We start from the raw sequence: 20013 nt of genomic DNA on the forward strand, positions 1-20013 counted from the left end.
GGTAAAAAAGAATAAACTATTGCTAATTCAATAGGTGTTTATATCAACTTAAATACAGTGTGTGTTATTTTGTCCAGATGCTTTGGGAAAATGGAATAAATGGCATTTTAGCAGATGAAATGGGATTGGGAAAGACAGTTCAGTGTATTGCTACAATTGCACTGATGATTCAGAGAGGAGTACCTGGACCTTTTCTTGTCTGTGGACCTTTATCTACACTTCCTAACTGGATGGCTGAATTCCAAAGATTTACACCAGACGTAAGATATGTTTCCTTTTGTTGAATACATTTCATTGCAAATATTTTTATTGTTTTGTTGCCTGAATTAAATTGTAGAACTGTTACTATAATTATTTATGTTGATTTCTGCACTACAGAAACACTACATCTTATTTGAGGTTTTGTGTGGGTTTTTTTGTTTGTTTGTTTTGTTTTTAAGTTTATTTAATCTATACACCCAACTTGGGGCTTCAACTCATGACCCTGAGATCAAGAGTCGCACACTCCTCGGGCTGAGCCAGCCACACACCCTTATTTAAGTTATTTTTCAAATGTCTGCAAAATCTACTTTTAGTGTATATGGAAAAGAGTAGGTATTAATAATTTTGGATATTTGCCAAAAATAATTCTAAATGTTTATTTAGAGAGAGAACAAGCAAGAGAGCGCGAGCAGGGGAAGGGCAGAGAGAGAAGGAGGGAGAGAATCCCAAGCAGGCTCTGTGCTACCAACGTGGAACCCAACAGGGGGTGGCTTGGATGATTTTGAGTGTACTGGGAAATTTGATTCACCTAAGTCTGACCTAGGTAGAATTTATTTCTCTTACTGTGATTACCTTCCATATATGTGTCATCTTAGCTATATCCTTGCTTTAAACTTGATTTGTTTTTATGGCTTTTCCTTATTCCCTTATAGTAATAAAATAATTTATTAGAAGTGATTGACTCATTTGGTATAGAGAAATAGAGCTAAGATTAAATTAAATTGTCTTTTTTTTCTCTCCTAAATTTTTAATGTTTTGTTTTCCAAATTGTTGATACTTATATTTTGTTCCAATGTAAAATCTTCTAGATTCCTACTATGTTATATCATGGAACCCAGCAGGAACGTCGAAAATTAGTAAAGAATATTCACAAGCGGAAAGGGACCCTGCAGATTCATCCTGTGGTAATTACTTCATTTGAAATAGCCATGAGAGACCGAAATGCATTACAGGTATGATTTGTTTACATTGAATTCTTTGTAACTTATAAACCATATTTTTCTTAGTTGATCGCACTTTCTTATCATCCAGTAGCATTTAATTTTTTTTTCCCTAATGGAAGTCAGATTGTGTTTTACAGTTTCTAGTTTTAGAAACTAGAGGTTTATATTAACAGAAAGATTGAGCTGAAGGTTGTAGTCTTCTAACAAGAAAACTAAGGCCTATAGTACCTTGCCTTTAGCCATAATATCATCTTAGTGCGTTAGAATCAAGTAGACATACCTAATCTGTGAATGTATTACAGACATGTCTGACATGTGGTTTAAGTATATAGTACTTACTTATCCATTTAATTTTAATTAAATAAGAATACAATATATGAAGACAAGTTAATTTTAGACTGTCTTCTGGATATATGGCATAACATTACCAATTAGTGCCCAAGTTTTAATACAGTTGGAATATTAACTTTTGCTCATTGCCTCTATCATCAGTTCAATGTTTGGTATGAAATACTTTATCACTCTTTCACCTATTTCACATAGTTCTTTACTATGTTTTTCCTTTCTCTGTTTGATAGATCAGATTTTAAGTGGGACGCCTGGGTGGCTCAGCCGGTTGAGCTTTTGACTTCGGCTTAGGTCATGATCTCATGATTTGTGGGTTCAAGCCCCGCATTGGGCTCTGGGCTGACAGCTTAGAATCTGGAGCCTGCTTCGGATTCTGTGTCTCCCTCTCTCTCAAAAATAAACATTAAAAAAAAAATTGACTTGTGTGCTAGTGGAAATTTGGAATATGAATTGCAGTTATGTTACTTCTTCACAGTAAAATAATACTGCTTGTAGAAAAAAGCATGCAGACTTAAAAGCAATTTTAATTATTATTTTTTTTAAGCTTATTTATTTATTTTGAGAGCACAAGCAGGGAGGAACAGAGAGAGAGAGAATCCTAAGCAGACTTTGCACTGTCTGCACAGAGCCTGACGTAGGGCTTGAACCCACGAATTGTGAGATCATTACCTGAACCAAAATCAAGAATTGGATGCTTAGCCAATTGAGCCATGTGGGCACCCCAAAAACAATTTTAATTCTGAGAATGCTACTGCTATATAAATATTTTTCTTAGCATATAAGTATAATTTATATATAGGGTTGTACTATACATTGTTTCTTGAAAGTTCAGTTTCCTACTAAATAATATAACGTGAAGACCTTTCTAATTATTTTGATCTCCCTATCCCACCCATATTGAAACAGATAAGCTTTCTTGTCAAGTCCATTCACTAGTGGCTAGAATTTTGTAATTTTCTTTCGCTGAACTTAAAATTATTTTAAGGATCTTCGCTTTGGGGGTGCAGGGCTCCTATTGCTGAGTGGTAACAGAAGTATCTGTTCACGCAATTCATTTTTCAGAACCCTCATTTTTGTTGCATTGGGTTTTCTGATTGTTGTGCATATTCATTTATTTATGTTTGGGTTTTTTAAGACAGATGTCTGACAGAGATTATTCGGGTTATCTGGTTTGTCATGTTACCAGCAAAAGAAGTCCCAATTTGTTTTTCTTAAAGTTGTAATATTATTTGAAAAAAATTTTTATTCTGCTTTAAATGTATTGAAGTGAAATGCAAAAATGCCCCATTTCATCCTCTTCCCCCAATCTGCCAATCCTGTTATCCAAGGGTACTTAAACTTGACAAGTTGGTATTTATATTTCCCAGAAATATTTCATGTTTCTGTATTTTTAAGCAATAAAATAGATGAGCTTTAAGTTTGCCAATCAACATAAAAGAGAAAGATAATAAAAATGAGAGTAAGATTTTTTGTTTTTGTTGGTTTTGCTTTTTTTTACAAGGGTTTTTTTTTTTCTCCTTTGAGATTATAATGCTTGAAATAAAAAATTGGGGGGTTGTTTTGGCTTTTTTTTTTTTTTCTTTTTCATGGTCAATTTTTGTTATTTGACAGAGGGAGCCAAGGAGAGGGGCGGGGGGGGGGGGGGGGGGAGGGGAGGGGGAGAGAGAGAGAGAGAGAGAATATTAAGAAGCAGGCTCCATGCCCAGTGCAGAGTCTTGATGAGGGGCCCAATCTCACTACCCTGAGATCATGACCTGAGCTGAAATCAAAGAGTCCAATGCTTAACCTGACTGAGCCACCCAGATGCCCCTACAAGGTTTTTTAAAATGAGAAATTAAAACAATTTTTATGACAACTTAATGAAAGTAGATGAGGGGCGCCTGGGTGGCTCAGTCGGTTAAGCGTCTGACTTTGGCTCAGGTCATGATCTCGCGGTCTGTGGGTTTGAGCCCCGCGTCGGGCTCTGTGTTGACAGCTCGGAGCCTGGAGCCTGCTGTGGATTCTGTGTCTCCCTCTCTCTCTGCCCCTCCCCTGCTTGTGCTCTGTCTCTCTCTCTCAAAAATAAATAAATGTAAAAAAAAAAAAGAAAGTAGATGGATTGCTTTCTGTGAAGATACAAATTACTAAAACTGACTCCAGAAGAAAGAGAAACCTAAATAAACCAATAATTATGTAAAAAATCGAGAACACCATAACATTAAGTGTCAGTTTCAGATGTATGCCTCAAGAATGAAAATTATAATGATATTTAATGTTTCAGAGCATATGGAACTAATAAAAGCTTTTAGTTCTTTTTTAGGAATCTAGTTTAATACTAATCAAAACCTGACAAAGTATTACACAGGGAAACCACAGATTGCTTTGCCTAAAGAATGTGAATAGAGAAATTTTAAATATATAATAGCAGGTGGACTTTAATTATTAGTTCATAGCCAAGTGAGGTCTATTGTAGGAACACAAGTATATACCCGTTTTAGGAAATTTACTTACCCTTTCAGTAGCTCGAAGGAAAACATGGTCACCTCAGTAGATACAGAAATGCCATTGGTTAAGATTGAACATCCATCCCTAATAAGGAGGTTTTATTTTTAGAATTGTTTGTAGGAAAAATTGTGAGATCATAATTATAAAGTTTTTCCCTAAATTCCTTTTCTAGCACTGCTATTGGAAATACTTAATAGTAGATGAAGGACACAGGATTAAAAACATGAAATGCCGTCTGATCAGGGAGTTAAAACGATTTAATGCAGATAACAAACTTCTTTTGACTGGTACTCCCTTGCAAAACAATTTATCAGAACTTTGGTCATTACTGAACTTTTTGTTGCCAGATGTATTCGATGACTTGAAAAGGTAGGTAAGCCAGTTATTTAACTACTTTCTTTATTTTTCTAGTCTTCTCAAATATGTGCTCTTAGTTAAAATTAATTCCTTTCTTCTAAGTAGTTGGAATAAAATGATAGCTTTTTGGCAAGTTCTTTGTGATAATTATGTTAATACAATTGATTTATGTAATAGGTTAACTTGTAATCACTTTTTTCTCTTACAGCTTTGAATCTTGGTTTGATATCACTAGTCTTTCAGAAACTGCTGAAGATATTATTGCTAAAGAACGAGAACAGAATGTATTGCATATGCTGCACCAGGTGTGACTTAGTCTTATTATGCTTACTATGGACTACTAGGAATAAAAAAGGAACCCCACAGATTACTTGTTCAACCCTTTGTAGGAGATTTGGAAAAATGAAGACCCCTCAAATTTAACTTAACTCCTTTTCTCTTACCTCACCCCCAGATGTCACATGGCTTTACAGCAGAACTCAAGTGAAAAGTTTGCCCTACTCATGTATATTCCTTTTACCCCTATGGTTGCTGATATATTTGTCAGCCAAAAAATGAAAGTGGGTGATTTTTATGAATGTTCGCCAATAATATTTGCATAATTCACTTACTTTGCATGATCCATTTTTGCTGTTTTCTGTGGTTTCCACCAATCCTACCTGTGTTTCCTTTAGACACATTAATCTGTCAAAGGCCTCCTGGTCATTTCCATATGAGAGCCCAAAAAAGCTTCTCAATTGTGCATTGACAATTTTATTCAAAATCCATGGTAATTTTTTTATTTTAAAGTTTATACATATTCATGATAAAAATGTGAAACAGTACAAAAATTGAAAGTAACAATAAAATCCCAAATCATACTTTCCCTACCAAATCATTTGTATTTTTTTTTTTCTTGGCAATTGGTATATGTGTTTCTGAGCAGCTTATTTACAGATACTTTTTTCTTAAACTGGTAGTAATATTCTCTCTTTTAAAGCCTTTCTTGTATTTGACTCTGTACCTATGGAATATTCAACTACAGAGCCCTAAAATGAACTTTATGTAAATGAGTTATCAATGTGTATTTCAAGATAAGGCTATAAAGGATACAAAATTATTTAAACAAGTTTATGTATTCTTCTGAAGACTTCTCAACAATTTAATAATGGTATAATTACCTGTTACTTCTGTGTTGTTTTATAAATGTGAAAATCACATGACATCACACAGTAGGAAGATGAATGAGAATAATTTCAAGCCTGAAATTTTAGAACTTACAGAAGGAAACTCTTACGTCTACATCTCTGGGTTGGTTGGTGTGTTGGTTTTATGCTAGTCCAAAATCTCACTGTAAATGTTGTGGGTTATCACTTTAATTCTGAAAGGCACAAATGTCATCTTCTTTCTACTTATTAAAATATTCAAGATAATATTAAGAGTTTTTGAAAAAGTTAAATTTTGGAATGTTGTGGATAAATACCATGAGTTTGGGATGTGTTCTGGTTTGGGGAAATTTCAAGGAGATATTTTATCTCCCCTTTCAAGATTTGATAGTATATATATAGGAAGAAAAGAGAAAGAAGGGTAAAGAGGTTTGTGGAGAGAGTATTCCTTGAAAACTTGGAAATGCTTAATATTCACGTGTTTATTCATGTTTAAATTTTAGATTCTAACACCTTTTTTACTGAGAAGACTAAAATCTGATGTTGCTCTTGAAGTTCCTCCTAAGCGAGAAGTAGTTGTTTATGCACCGCTTTCAAAGAAACAAGAGATCTTTTACACAGCCATTGTGAACCGTACAATTGCAAACATGTTTGGATGCAGTGAGGTAGAGTGTGGATTTGAACTAAACTGTAAATGACAGTTGGCATTGAAATTTTTATGGTTAATTTCAGCCTTGGAGCTTATCACCTGTTTTTAGGACTTGTAGAGGGTGAATTTCTAACTGGAGTATAAGGCATAAGGTCAGTAGCAAAAGTTACCTCCTAGTAATTCTGTGATCCTACTGAAGTTCAGGTGATGATTCACGTATCAGTTGCTTTATCGTTATCTGGAATGTTTGTTAAAATTTTTTATTCCTGTCCCAGATTAACCCTAGTCATGCTGTGGAGTGATGGACTTGGAAATACATTTGATCAAGCACACAATATACTAAAAGAATTTCCCAAAAGAATTTCCCAACTAGACACAGCACATAGTCCCTTTATAGGAGGTTAAAGATCCTTAGATTTTGTTTAAATGTCCAGATTTTTTTACTATATGCTATGGACCTATGCATTTCTTTTCAAAATATTTATGGGTCTGTACATTTCTGTTTTGTACAACCATTAGACTGTTCCCCAATTTTTATTATATAATTAAAGGGAAGATCTGGCTTTTTAGCTATTCAGAATTTAATATTGTTCCTTATTGTGAGGAATTTCATTGCAGTGTTGTTAATACTAATCCAAAGAAATACTCTCTATTGCAGATATGTGGAGCCCCTAAGTTATTAAATTCCTTCATATAAGTTCAAAACAGCTCTACCCATCCTTAATTTTTTCCATGGAGATATGAAGGCATTTACTCTAATTCTCAGATATTGTCATAAACGTTAAAATAATTAGGCTTCATATGACCACATTTGCACTTGGCGAAAGTTTATGGATCCTTGATTTTATGCCTTTGGAAATCACTAAAGTTGATGATGAAAGACAAAATTATTATTTCTATATGTCTTAAAACATTTGTACATGAAAGTATTCTATCACACTTTGTATATATTTAGAATTCAAGGGTATAGCTTTTTAAACATATTCCTTTTTAATTGTTCACTTTTAGAAAGAAACAGTTGAGCTAAGTCCCACTGGACGACCAAGACGGCGTTCCAGAAAGTCAATAAATTACAGCAAAATAGATGATTTCCCTAATGAATTGGAAAAATTGATCAGTCAAATACAGCCAGAAGTAGACCGAGAAAGGTGTGAGTTTAAAATAAATTTAAGTATCCTTTAAACTGTGATACTTTTTGTATTTCTCACATTCGTGGATTATGTGTTTTTGGTAGAGCTGTTGTGGAAACGAATATCCCTCTAGAGTCTGAAGTTAATCTGAAGCTGCAGAATATAATGATGCTCCTTCGTAAATGCTGTAATCATCCGTATTTGATTGAATACCCAATAGACCCGGTCACACAAGAGTTTAAGGTCAGTACCATTTAATTTACTGTTTTGATTTCTGTAACTTTTTTGTATTGAAGGAAAGTGTCATTTGGTTTTTTTGATTATTACTTAAGTATTGTAATCCTTAAAATATAAAGATTGTAATCCTTCCAGTTAAGTGAAGATCATCTCCCCCAAAATTGAAAGAACTTTTTGAGTGTTAGAATGATAGTCACTTTCTACATGTAAGCGAAATATTTCTATTTACATATTTTATCTGAACACTAAGAATCACCCTAAATTTAGAGTGATAGTGAAAATAGTTTTTGTTTTATTGATGTAGTTTTGTTTTGTTTTGTTTTGTTTTGTTTTGCTATTAATACCATTTATTTCCACTTTGTGTTTTACTTGCTATCTATTAGAGATAGTTGTCACCTTTTCAGTATTCCTTTTAGTTAGTATTTAGCTTGTCAAAATCATTCTGGCTGCTCATTACCTACATCTCAACAGATAGTCACAGAACCAAAAAGTTTACTAAGTTACGGGCATTCAGATTAGGTGAATGAAATTACTTTCTTGGGCACTTGATGGAAAAATGGCATAGTATTAAAATAAATCTGTTTTTAGTAATCCTCAATAACCCTATTGCACACTAGCTTACACAGTAGAGTTTCTTATCCCTGACAATATTGACATTTGGGGCCAGATCTTTTTTACAAGGTGCTGGCCTGTGAACTATATGCCATTTAACATTATCCCTAGTCTCTGGTCACTGGATACCAAATATGTTTTCCCCAGTTGTGATAACCTAAAATGTCTCTAGATATTGCCAAATATACCCTGGGATGGAGGGCAAAATTGTCCCCATTTGCAAACCACTTCTTTACAGTTTTTCATTCAAGTAAGGAAGAAGATAATCTCTGATGAGGAAATTAATAGTCACCAGGTGAAAATTTTCTTCAATATTTAGGTTGCTTATAAGCTCTTATGTTTAATTTATATTGAGAATTCTAGCAGTAATATTCATATTTTATTGAAAGTACATTTATAAAGGAAAAACTTCAACATGTGTAGTAGGTTTAAACTTAACAGTTCTCTTATTACAAAGCCTTTGGGAGAGGGGTGGGAAGGATAGATCAAGGTTGGACTTAGACTGATTTTTGTTTTTGTGAAATCATTGGTTTTAAATTCTGGAGTGTGTCTTTCCCTGAGAAAGAACTATCTTCTTATTTAAAAAGATCAAATAAATAAGGTCAATTTTTAAAAATTTTAGTTTTATAGGGACTTATTTGTCATTAAAATGAACTGTTCATCTGGATTTTATTTGACAAAAGTTATTGATAATTATTCTATTTTTTCTGTTGTCCCTCTTTGTCTGCTTTTAAGATTGATGAAGAGTTGGTAACAAATTCTGGGAAATTCTTAATTTTGGATCGAATGCTGCCAGAACTAAAATCCAGAGGTCACAAGGTTGTGCTTTTGATTGGATTTTTGGTTATTTAATTACTTCCTATTAATCAGAATAGATACTAAGATATATTTAAATTTCAGGTGCTGCTATTTTCACAAATGACAAGAATGTTAGATATTTTGATGGATTACTGCCACTTTAGAAATTTCAACTTCAGCAGGCTTGATGGATCCATGTCTTATTCAGAGAGAGAAAAAAATGTAAGACTATGTCATACGTATCAAATTCCTTTTTGTAATTCATATCTTGATTTCTAAAGTAATGTTCAGAGTAGACCCACAAGTTGATAGACTGAAAACCTTGTAACAGGATCAAAAACCTAAGCATTTTTTAGTTATAATAAGTCTTAATGATTTTTTTTTTTTTAATGTTTGCTTTTGAGAGAGACAGAGCACAAGCGTGGGAGGGACACAGAGAGAGGGAGACACAGAATCTGAAGCAGACTCCAGGCTCTGGGCTGCCAACACAGAGTCCGATGTCAGGCTTGACCCACGAACCCTGAGATTACAACCTGAGCCGAAGTCGGATGCTTAACTGACTTAGCCAATCAGGCACCGCTAAGTCTTAATGATTCTTAAATTATATGTGTCTTTTGGTCCACCTTTACTTCATAATATCCTACTTCACCACCACTGTAAGAATATTGAGATAACAGGGGCACCTGGGTGTTTTGTTTTTTAATTTTTTTAATGTTTATTTTTGAGAGAGAACATGAGTGAGGGTGGGGCAGAGAGAAAGGGAGACAGAATCTGAAGCAGCCTCCAGGCTCAGAATTGTCAGCACAGAGCCTGACGCAGGGCTCAAACTCACGAACCGCAAGATTATGACCTGAACCGAAGTCAGACTCTTAACCGACTGGAGACACCCAGGTGCTCTCTCAGGAACAATTTGTAACCTCACATGTGAAGTAAGCCAGGGAAGCTCATCTGAGCCTTGGTGTCCATGGTTTCCACTGAAGGTTAGTTACATAGGTATGACCTACCTGTGTGACTGGCCTGACTGAACTCAGTGTCAAGCCCCTCTGAAGATCAAATTGATAAGAGTGCTTCTTAAAGTCCCTGGTTTATTATCTTAATTTGGGCAGTGGATATGCTTACAATTATTTATTTTGTGGGAAGGAAGTCTTTGATAATTTTACCTCTTTCGAGCAAATTAGTCTTTTTCAGCTTTTTAAAAAAAATTTTTTTTAATGTTTATTTTTGCAAGAGAGACGGAGCATGAGCAGGGGAGGGGCAGAGAGAGAGGGAGACACAGAATCCGTAGCAGACTCCATCCAGGCTCTGAGCTGTCAGCGCACAGCCTGACATGGGGCTCGAACCCACAAGCTGTGAGATCATGACCCAAGCCAAAGTCAGACACTTAACGAACTGAGCCACCCAGGTGCCCTGTCTTTTTCAACTGTAATGACTTCTGGGGTTTTCGTTATTTTTTTACTCCACATTAAAAATCCTGTAGGTAATGAAGAATTCATACCTAGTTTAGAGAATGCTGGCTTATTATATCCCTTGGCATTGCCTTCCCCCCCTGCCTTTGCTATAAACACATGGTTATAAGATGGTTGTTCCACATGCAACACCATATCCATGTTCCAGGCAGTAATAATTTCTTAATTCCTTGGGTCTGTACCCTTTTTTGCTTTTAGATGCACAGCTTCAACACAGATCCAGAGGTGTTTATCTTCTTAGTCAGTACACGAGCTGGTGGCCTGGGCATTAATTTGACTGCAGCAGATACAGTTATCATTTATGATAGTGATTGGGTAAGTCAAAAGTATAGCAATATGCTGATTATATTTCCATTCTGAATTTTTTTTTATCTTTCATTGTATGCTTTGCAATTTTATTTTGAAAAGGTATCCCATTTTAAAACAAAAATCATTATCAAGTACCCTATGTGTAAAGACTTGAACATGTTTTATCATTGAAGTCATTCTAGAGATCTACAATGAGTTTAAGACACTATTTAAAAGATTCTGATTGGATCATGCATGCATGTGACTTTACCCACATAGTATGAGTTTAAGTAACTTTAATATTCAACTGTTAAATGTTATTTTTCTTTTTACTCTAAGAATCCCCAATCTGATCTTCAGGCCCAGGATAGATGTCATAGAATTGGTCAGACAAAGCCCGTTGTTGTATATCGTCTTGTCACAGCAAATACTATTGATCAGAAAATTGTGGAAAGAGCAGCTGCTAAAAGAAAACTGGAAAAGTTGATCATCCACAAAAGTAAATAATACTTTGTAGTACTTTTTTGTTTCAGTTGCCTGTTGTGTGTTGTGGAATTTTGTTACTGATATTTTCCTTATTATATTTTTGAAGATTTTTTTTAAGTGTATTTATTTATTTTGAGGGCGAGAAAGAGCATGAGCAGGTGAAGGGCAGAGAGAGAGAGAATCCCAAGTAGCACTGTCAGCGTAAAGCCCAGTGTGAGGCTCAGTCCCATAAACTGTGAGATCATAACATGAGCCAAAACCAGGAGTTGGACGCTTAACTGACTGAGCGTCTCAGGCGCCCCTGAAAGATTTTATTTTTAAGTAATCTCACACCCAGTGTGGGACTTTAACTCACAACCCCAAGATCAAGAGTTGCATGCTCCACTGACTGAGCCAGCCAGGTGCCCCACTGATTTCTTTATAAAAGAAATTAGTACGGGGGCGATTACGTGGCTCAGTCATTGGAGCCTCCAACTCTTGATTTCGGCTCAGGTCATAATCCCAGGGCCATGGGAGTAAGCCCCATGTCAGGCTCTGTGCTGAGAGTGGAACCTGTTTAGGCTGTCTCTCCTACTGCCCCTCTCCCCCACCCACCTGTGCGCATGCTCTTTCTGTAAAATAAAAAAATGTATAAATAAGTACAGCTTGATTAGGATTTTAGTAAGCAGTGGGGAATTTGTAGCTGTAAAGACCTAAACTGGATTGGTGTAACCATAAACACAAAGGAAAAACATTAGTGTCTAGATGAGGAGCAGAGGGGCAAGGAAACCCCTATCCAGGACACTTTTAAAACGCCATATCCTAATCTCTGACATGATGTTAATGCTTATTCTTGATAAGAGATTTGCCTGTCGAAAGGCTTTAAGGAAGTTTTAAGCCTCTTGGAAGTTCAGTATATTAAGTATTAGAATATCGGGGTGCCTGGGTGGCTCAGTTAGTTGAGCATCTGACTTCAGCTCAGGTCATGATCTCATGGTTCATGAGTTTGAGCCCTGTGTTCAACTCTGTGCTGACAGCTCAGAGCCTGGAGCCTGCTTCAGATTCTGTGCCCCTCCCCTGCTCATGCTCTGTCTCTGTCTCTGATTCTCTCTCTCTCTCTCAAAAATAAATAAACATTAAAGAAAATTTTTTTTAGAATATTAAGGATACATTGAAGTAGTGCTATAAAAACTATTTACTTGATTGAACTTGCTATTTCAAAAAATATGTGGCTCTAGAATGTCCTTTTCATTGTTTCAAATATAATCTTTAAAATACAGTGTTTTAGATTGTGAGAAGTAGGGGAAGTGAAGTAGGTGAGGCATTGGCATTTTATATTCTGTTCCCTAAGATTCCTTGGAGAAGTTTCTGCTTTTATTCAGTCAGTATGAAAATCTGTTTGGAAAAATTGTCTTCATGGCTACATCACAAAAGTTGAAAACATCTGTTAAGTTGTGAAGCCTAGAGTAATGGGAACATAATGTCAAAAATCACTATTAGTTTATTTTATGCTACTTTTCTTCTTGCTCTCTACTTGCAAATACTTCCTCCAGTGTATCTGACATTGAGGTTAGGTTTTAGAAATCTTTAATTTGACTTCATGGAACATTCAGATTGTAGTTGGAATTAAATTGGAGGAAAAAAGAACTTTTCTAAGAAGATTTTGTGCAAATTAAAATTTTTTCACCTGTGCTGCTTTAGGAATTTGAATGATGAAATATATTTTCTTTATTGAATATAGTTTAAATTCAGTAAAATTTGTCTAGTTTTATTTTCCCAAGTCTGTTTTCAGTATTTTGAGAAATTAATTTCAAAGAACAATTTGAAAAGAATTTTTAAAATACTGTCAGTGTTTTATTGAGGTATAATATGGATACAGTAAAATAACCAGATCTTAAATGTACAGGTTGATGAATTTTGATAAATGAATACACACAGTGTAACTATCCTCTAGGTCAAGGTAAACAGTTCCATCATCCAAAACCATTTTCCCCTACACCAGTCATTTTCCATGCTCTCTTGTTCCTCACCAGAAAGCAGCCATTGTTCTGATTTTTGTGACACAGATTAGTTTTTCCTTTATGTGGATTCATTTGTATGTATGTAGCTACTACTTTTGTTCAGCAGAACATTTTGAGATTCACTTATGTTATATTAGAAGTTAATAGTTTGTCCATTCTTTTGTTGGTTGACATTTAAGTTGTTTTTCAGATCTTGGTTTTTCTGAATAAGCTGTTCTTGTACAAGTGTTTGTGGACACATGCATTTGTTTGTTCTTGGTCTTTGGATGGGTGCATGTTTACTTACAGGAACCTGCTGAATTTTTTCTCCAAGCAGACATACCATTTTACATTTCTACTAGCAAAGTATGAGAGCTGTGATTACTTTTCTCCTTATCACCACTTGACTTTGCCTATACTTTTTAACATACACCATTCTGATTGGTTTATAATGTAGTATATTTTGGTTTTAAAGGCAATTTTCAATGTTTTGATTTTCTTGAAAAATTTTTTTCTAGATCATTTCAAAGGTGGTCAGTCTGGATTAAATCAATCTAAGAACTTCTTAGACCCTAAGGAATTAATGGAATTATTAAAATCTAGAGATTATGAAAGGTAAGATATTTTAATTTAAAAAAATGTAATTCATAGTTTTGATTTATCATATGGACTTGAATATTTTGTTTTCTTATAGAGAAGTAAAAGGATCAAGAGAGAAGGTCATTAGCGATAAAGATTTGGAGTTGTTGCTAGATCGAAGTGATCTCATTGGCAAGTAACCTTTTATTTTTCTTTTACTGGAAACTGAAACAGACATGTAAGAAGAGAGAATAGTAATACTTAACGTACCCCTATATGTAATTGATTCAGCCACAATAGTCCACAACATTTAACTAGTCTTTTTTCATTTTGATTCTCTTTTGTCAGAATCTTAAAATCATGACATTTTACCCAGGCATTTTACTCAGGCATCTTTTACTGGGAAGAGCAGGTCTTTAAATGTAGCCACTATGTCATTACATTTAAGAGAATTGGCACTAAAACCTTGATATCCTCTACTACCCAGGCCATATTCAGATTTCCCCAGTTGTCTCAAATCCTTTTTTACAGTTTGAATCAGGATCTAAATTTCATTGTTATGACTCTTCTGTAACATCCTTCTCACTTTCATTGTTGCATGTCATAGAGGAAAAGTGGGTTGTCCTATAAAATGACCTATATTTTGAAATTGGCTGATTTTTTTAACCCCTTTTGTGTTCGTTGATTTGTTCCTCAATCTACTTATTTTCAGAAAAGTGATAAATAGCTATGTAAATAGCTCTATAGGCTTAATTAGATCTAGGTTCTGTTTCTTATGAATACTTTGTAATACTTTGTTCTTTCTCTCTTTGAGAAAAGCACCTGTTAGCATTTAATGAGCTCCCTCCACCTGGTTTTAAGCTACCAGGCTCCCCCACATAGACACCCTTAACCTTCTCCACTCTTCCGCTGAAGAGTTTAGCCTTCATGATGACAGATTGTTTTGGGAACTTTCTCTTTCCCGGATGTTTGCAGCCCAATTTCATTTCATCAATGGTAGAATCAGCTCCAGTCTTGTTTTGGGGAGCATTTATCAGGGTTGATAGGTGGGCAGAGGCTCTGGTTCCTCTGTAAGTGGTAATGCCTCATTCCAACTTTCCCAAAGTAACTTCAGTGATACTTGTTGAAGTGGATCCTGTGGTCATGCCACCAGCATCACCCTGGCCTCCTGGGTGCTTCTGGTGTTTGCTGACGCAGTTCACATGGTCCTGAAGTTTCCAGGTCTTCCTTAGTCTAGATGGTATGTCACCAGCTGAGACCAAATAGCTATTGTCATATTTTAAATCCTACCAGGAAGTGCTTTTCTGGGTTTCTTATTTTTAGTGAGCTAAGATTGGTCAGGTCATTCAGGCTGATCTTATCAAGTTTTCTGTCTTTTATTAAGCCTGATGATTTTAGTATCCACTGATGATTGTTTTCAACAATTATTACCTTAAGGACTGCAAAATGGTGATTTTCTTGTTTTTCCTTTATTAGCCAGAATGAGTCTATTAAGAACTTTTCCCTACCAACTCTGGTTATTCTGAGATATAGTTTATACAGGTGAAGCAGGATAAATTGCTTCTTCTGTTTTTCAGTTTTTAGAATAATGAGTTGATGTCTACATTGGTGACCATAAATTATTTTGTAAACAAATATATTTAAAACTCATCATTCCCTAATTATTTCATAACCTACTGGTAATCTATGCCCAATTATGTGTATTGTAACTGTGTAGGGGAAATACTGTATAAAGCTATACTACTGCACATCTTTTCCCACCCCTACCTTCAGCACTGTTATGTTGGTAGTGTAGTATTGGTGAAGGCAGGAATATGTTAATACCGTGGAAATAAGGAAAAACTACAAATCCAGGGCCTTTTGATGGGGCAGGGTATCCGGGAAGCCAATTGTTGAACATTTACAAGCACATCACTGCATATAGTCTCGTGATATCTTCAGCTTCATTTCAAATAGCTCTTCTTAAAATTGTGTTGTCTTATTGAGTTGGAAGAATTCTTTATATATTCTAGATACAAGTCCTTTATCAGATATTTGTTTTGCAAATATTTTTCTCCCGGTTTATGGCTTATCTTGGATGCTCTTTCCCCCCCCCCCCCCCAACTAAACTCTACACCCAAAATAGGGCTCGGACTCATGACCTGAAATCAAGAGTTAGTTGCGTGTTCTACCAACTGAGCTGGCCAGGCATCCCTTATCTTGCGCTTTGTTAATTAGTGTGTTTTGAAGGGCAAAACTTTTTAATTTTCATAAAGTCCAGTTTATCTTTTTTTGTTACCACTTACTGTTTTGGTGTCATGTGTAAGTAATCTTTGCCTAGCCAAGGTCATGGTGTTTTCTTTTGAGAGTTTTATAGTTTTGGGGCATCTGGGTGGCTCAGTCTGTTAAGCATGCCCCGGGACATTTCTAATCAACAGCTAGGACACCATACCACACTCAAGAACAAATTGTAAATAAATTAACAGGTCAGAACCTAAATATTAAAAGCAAAACTTTAAAAATACGGGAAAATACATGTATGACTTTAGGACAGGAAAATATTTTTTTTATGTTTGTTTATTTATAGATTGATAGATTTAATTACATTAAAGACTTGTATAAAAACAGATGATACTGGGGTGCCTGGGTGGTTCAATCAATTAAGCTTCCGACTTCAGCTTAGGTCACAATCTCATGGCTAGTGGATTTGGGCCCCGCATTGGGCTCTGTTCTGACAACCCCGAGCCTGGATCCTACTTTGGATTCTGGGTCTCCATCTCTCTCTTTCTGTCTCTCTGAAAAATAAACAGTAAGAAAATTTTTTAAAGCAGATGATACTATAAACAGATTAGAGACAAACCACAGAAATATATTTGCAACACCTAACAGATAAGGAAGTGTTTATCACATATAGATAACTAAAAGTCAACAAGAGAAAAGGACAACGTGAGTAGGCAGGAAAGTGGCCAGGGAACATATTAAAGATGCTTTAGCTTCCTAAGAAATCAGAGTAATGCCACTCAACACCAGTAGAGATTTCATTCCATAGCTATCATTGACAAAAATGTAAAAGACCACATGTTATCAGCTGGGGTGTGTATTAAGATAAATTTTCATGGTATCATGCTTTCCAGCCTTTAAACTAACAAATATTAGGCTTTTGGTTTTTTGGGTTTTTTTTTTAATTTTTTTTAATGTTTATTTATTTTTGAGACAGAGAGAGAGCATGAACGGGGGAGGGTCAGACAGAGAGGGAGACACAGAATCTGAAGCAGGCTCCAGGCTCTGAGCTGTCAGCACAGAGCCCGACGCGGGGCTCGAACTCACAGACCGTGAGATCATGACCTGAGCGAAGTCGGACGCTTAACCGACTGAGCCACCCAGGCGCCCCTGGGCTTTTGGTATTTTTTAAGACATCTCTGAAAATGTAATTCACACTGTTTCCCTATACTTAATATATCTTAAATTCAACAGAAGTGATTTTGATTAGCAAACTGATATTTGTTCCTTGGAGGCCAGTTCTCATTATATTAAGAGTACATTTTACTTTCTTGCTTTTGTTACATTGACTATTAATGATTGAGGAATAAAGTGGCTCACATTTTTGTGGTTTTTTAAGTTTTGGACAGATGACTCTTTTCATAACATATTGGACATTTCTTCTAATATTCTTTTTTAGGTTCTCATACTTTTAAAAAATAAATACTTGTTTAAAAAAATAAAAAACATTTATGTATTTTTCTCTTAGATCAAATGAATGCCTCAGGACCAATTAAAGAGAAGATGGGGATTTTCAAGATACTAGAAAATTCTGAGGATTCCAGTCCTGAATGTTTGTTTTAAATTGGAACTAAAGACTGCCCTTAAAGTTCTTGTTTACATCTAGTGATTTACCTGTATTGGTTTTAAAATCCAGATTATCCGCTTTACTTTTTTGGTTGTATCAGTTTACATAATGAAACTTGTACCATTGCATAATTAATAGATGGTAATTTTCTGAGCCTTATTAAGAACAAAGAAGTACTCATAGTAAGTTTAGATTTTTCCGTTAATTATTTGGGCTCAGTAATATTCTTGGGTACAGGCTGATGTGTACTTAACCACTGCCAGATTTATACAGTCTTCCTGTGGAAGTTTAAAGTCTTTCCCCCCTTTTAGGAGTACAGTTCATGGGTTTGGGGTACTTCATTTATGGAGTAGGCTTTTGATGGGGGAATGATTGGGATTATGCTTTCTGGTGTTTAAATAAGAAATTGTTTGGTTTTAGAGTCTATTTCTATAAAATAAATTACCAAATAAATGTTTGTTATATGATGATCTCAGATCCCCCCCCCCCCCCCCAGGAAAATAATGGTTCAGGTGAAGTAATAGCAGAAGTCTGGACTGGCATTGTGACTCAGTATTATTATGTTGGCTTGATTTTTATTCATTAGTAGTACTATGCACATACGTCATATGAAGATTACAACTGGACATTGGTTAATGCAGAGATGGCTCTCAGAGAAACTGTAGGGTCTTGACCAAAAAAGCCAGAAGTTGGAAGTGGTAATATATTGTGCAAAACAAGAATATAACGAGAGCAAAGACCTTGAAAATGTATATATAGTAGGAGGAGTAAATCGTACCGGAGAGAAGAAAACAAGATGTAGGAATGAAATTCCTATGAAATTCATAGTATATAGTAGAGGAATATCAAGGCCAAAATGGGAACAATTTAGGGCTTGTATGTCAGATTGTAAGGAAGAGAGGTCCTGAATGCTCCCTGAACCATACATTTCTGTGTAGGTTGTCTCTCGCGAAAATGTTATTGTATTCAATATAGATTAGATTATCTCTGCCTTAGGGTAATCAAACTAGGACTTAGAAGAAAAATTGTTCTGAGAGAATATTCAAATGAACAGACTACAGAGCAGGTGTGTTTTTTAAGTGGGAATGTTTACGAATCAGTCATGCTGGCTAATCATACCTGTAACTTGGTTGTTTAGTAGTCCTACTAAGTTTCCCTAGTCTGTTCTAAATTGTGCAGGAATAGGACAGGAATTTGACAACAGTGCCGCGCAAATGGCAACCAGACAATAAATGGTGTCTCAAGGTGTTACTTGAGCATTTAACTTGGATATAGGCACAGGTTACAGGCTTACATTTTCCAGTGACTGTTTCATGGGTTTGCTTCTGTTCTTACATCTGTAAGATGTAACCCCTCCCTCTTATCTTTTCCCTGTTGGCCCTTAGAAAATAGAAATAATCAGAAAAGAACTTGCAAAAGTTGCTGCCGCTGCACCTGTGAATCTACCAGCATCTGTGCTCACGAGTCCTCCTTTCCTGTTACTATGGACGTATCCTCCTGTCTGGGGCCAACAGAAATGCCTCATTTCTCTTTTATAAAAAGCTCCTTGAAAAGTCTGTATTTACAATTGATGATATAGGGCTGTGTTTCTCATAATGAAATGTGTGGACATAGCTCAGGAATTTTAGCTTTTATGTGCGTATTCATTTTAATCAAATCTAAACAAAATTCATACAACACAGACAACTATTTTTGTTTCTCCTCTTGCATTTTTTTTCCTAGATCTGTTCCAGTCAGATTTTCATCCCCTTCTGTCCATTGGAACAGTTCTTACTGAGGTCTGTCACCTCAGTGTGCTTGGTCTTTAAGCTACAGTGCAACCTCCTAAACAATGTCCTTAGTTTGCTAATTTCTAGCGAACACATTGGCCTGGTTTTCCTTCCTACTTCTCTAGTTCTTCCTTGTCCCCTTTGCTATTTCTTTTTTATGTCTTTGACCCCTAGACATTAGAACGTCCCAAGCAGAGCTTAGGGCTCCCTTGATGGTCTTATCTTACTGCTTTAAGTAGATAGCTCAGATTTCTTTTATATCTCTAGCCAGAATTCTTTCCCCTGAACTCATATCCAACTGACTACTTGACATGTTTAATTGGTTGCCTGATAACTCAAACTATCCCAAATCTGAGCTTCTGAGCTTGTACTCCACCTGTTGAGACTGTTAGAAACCATGCATTTATTTTCCAGCTTCCATAATCTTGTGTTTCCATCTCTTCTGGGAGTTTAATACCTCTTTCATCTTATTATGTTATCTTAGTTCTAGCTTTTAGTAAGGAAGGGGCAGAAGGGAACAGATGTTCTCACTCTGTGATGCTGAAACATACTCTCTGCTTTGTCTCACATACTCTTTGTCTCAAAGAATATTCTCAAACAGGGCTTGTCTTCCTTTGGTTGATCATTGTCATGAAAAATATTAGCTTTTTTGTTG

General features: G+C 35.6%; 1 protein-coding gene across 1 annotated transcript in view; it reads left to right on the forward strand.

The window, feature by feature from the left end:
* HELLS (helicase, lymphoid specific) overlaps window positions 1–18059 on the forward strand; it is a 38007-nt gene extending 19948 nt beyond the window's left edge. Inside the window, exons 9-22 of the mRNA XM_049646419.1 lie at window positions 78–260; window positions 1071–1214; window positions 4210–4406; window positions 4603–4699; window positions 6043–6204; window positions 7197–7336; window positions 7423–7561; window positions 8903–8986; window positions 9068–9187; window positions 10630–10746; window positions 11059–11218; window positions 13703–13799; window positions 13879–13955; window positions 17491–18059. Of these exons, the coding sequence (XP_049502376.1) occupies window positions 78–260; window positions 1071–1214; window positions 4210–4406; window positions 4603–4699; window positions 6043–6204; window positions 7197–7336; window positions 7423–7561; window positions 8903–8986; window positions 9068–9187; window positions 10630–10746; window positions 11059–11218; window positions 13703–13799; window positions 13879–13955; window positions 17491–17585 (1812 nt within the window). The 3' untranslated portion in view covers window positions 17586–18059. The remainder of the gene's footprint in view (window positions 1–77; window positions 261–1070; window positions 1215–4209; window positions 4407–4602; window positions 4700–6042; window positions 6205–7196; window positions 7337–7422; window positions 7562–8902; window positions 8987–9067; window positions 9188–10629; window positions 10747–11058; window positions 11219–13702; window positions 13800–13878; window positions 13956–17490) is intronic.
* The last annotated feature ends 1954 nt before the right edge of the window (window positions 18060–20013 follow it).

The sequence above is a fragment of the Panthera uncia genome, chromosome D2, assembly GCF_023721935.1.
Source record: "Panthera uncia isolate 11264 chromosome D2, Puncia_PCG_1.0, whole genome shotgun sequence".
Taxonomy (NCBI): Eukaryota; Metazoa; Chordata; class Mammalia; order Carnivora; family Felidae; genus Panthera; species Panthera uncia.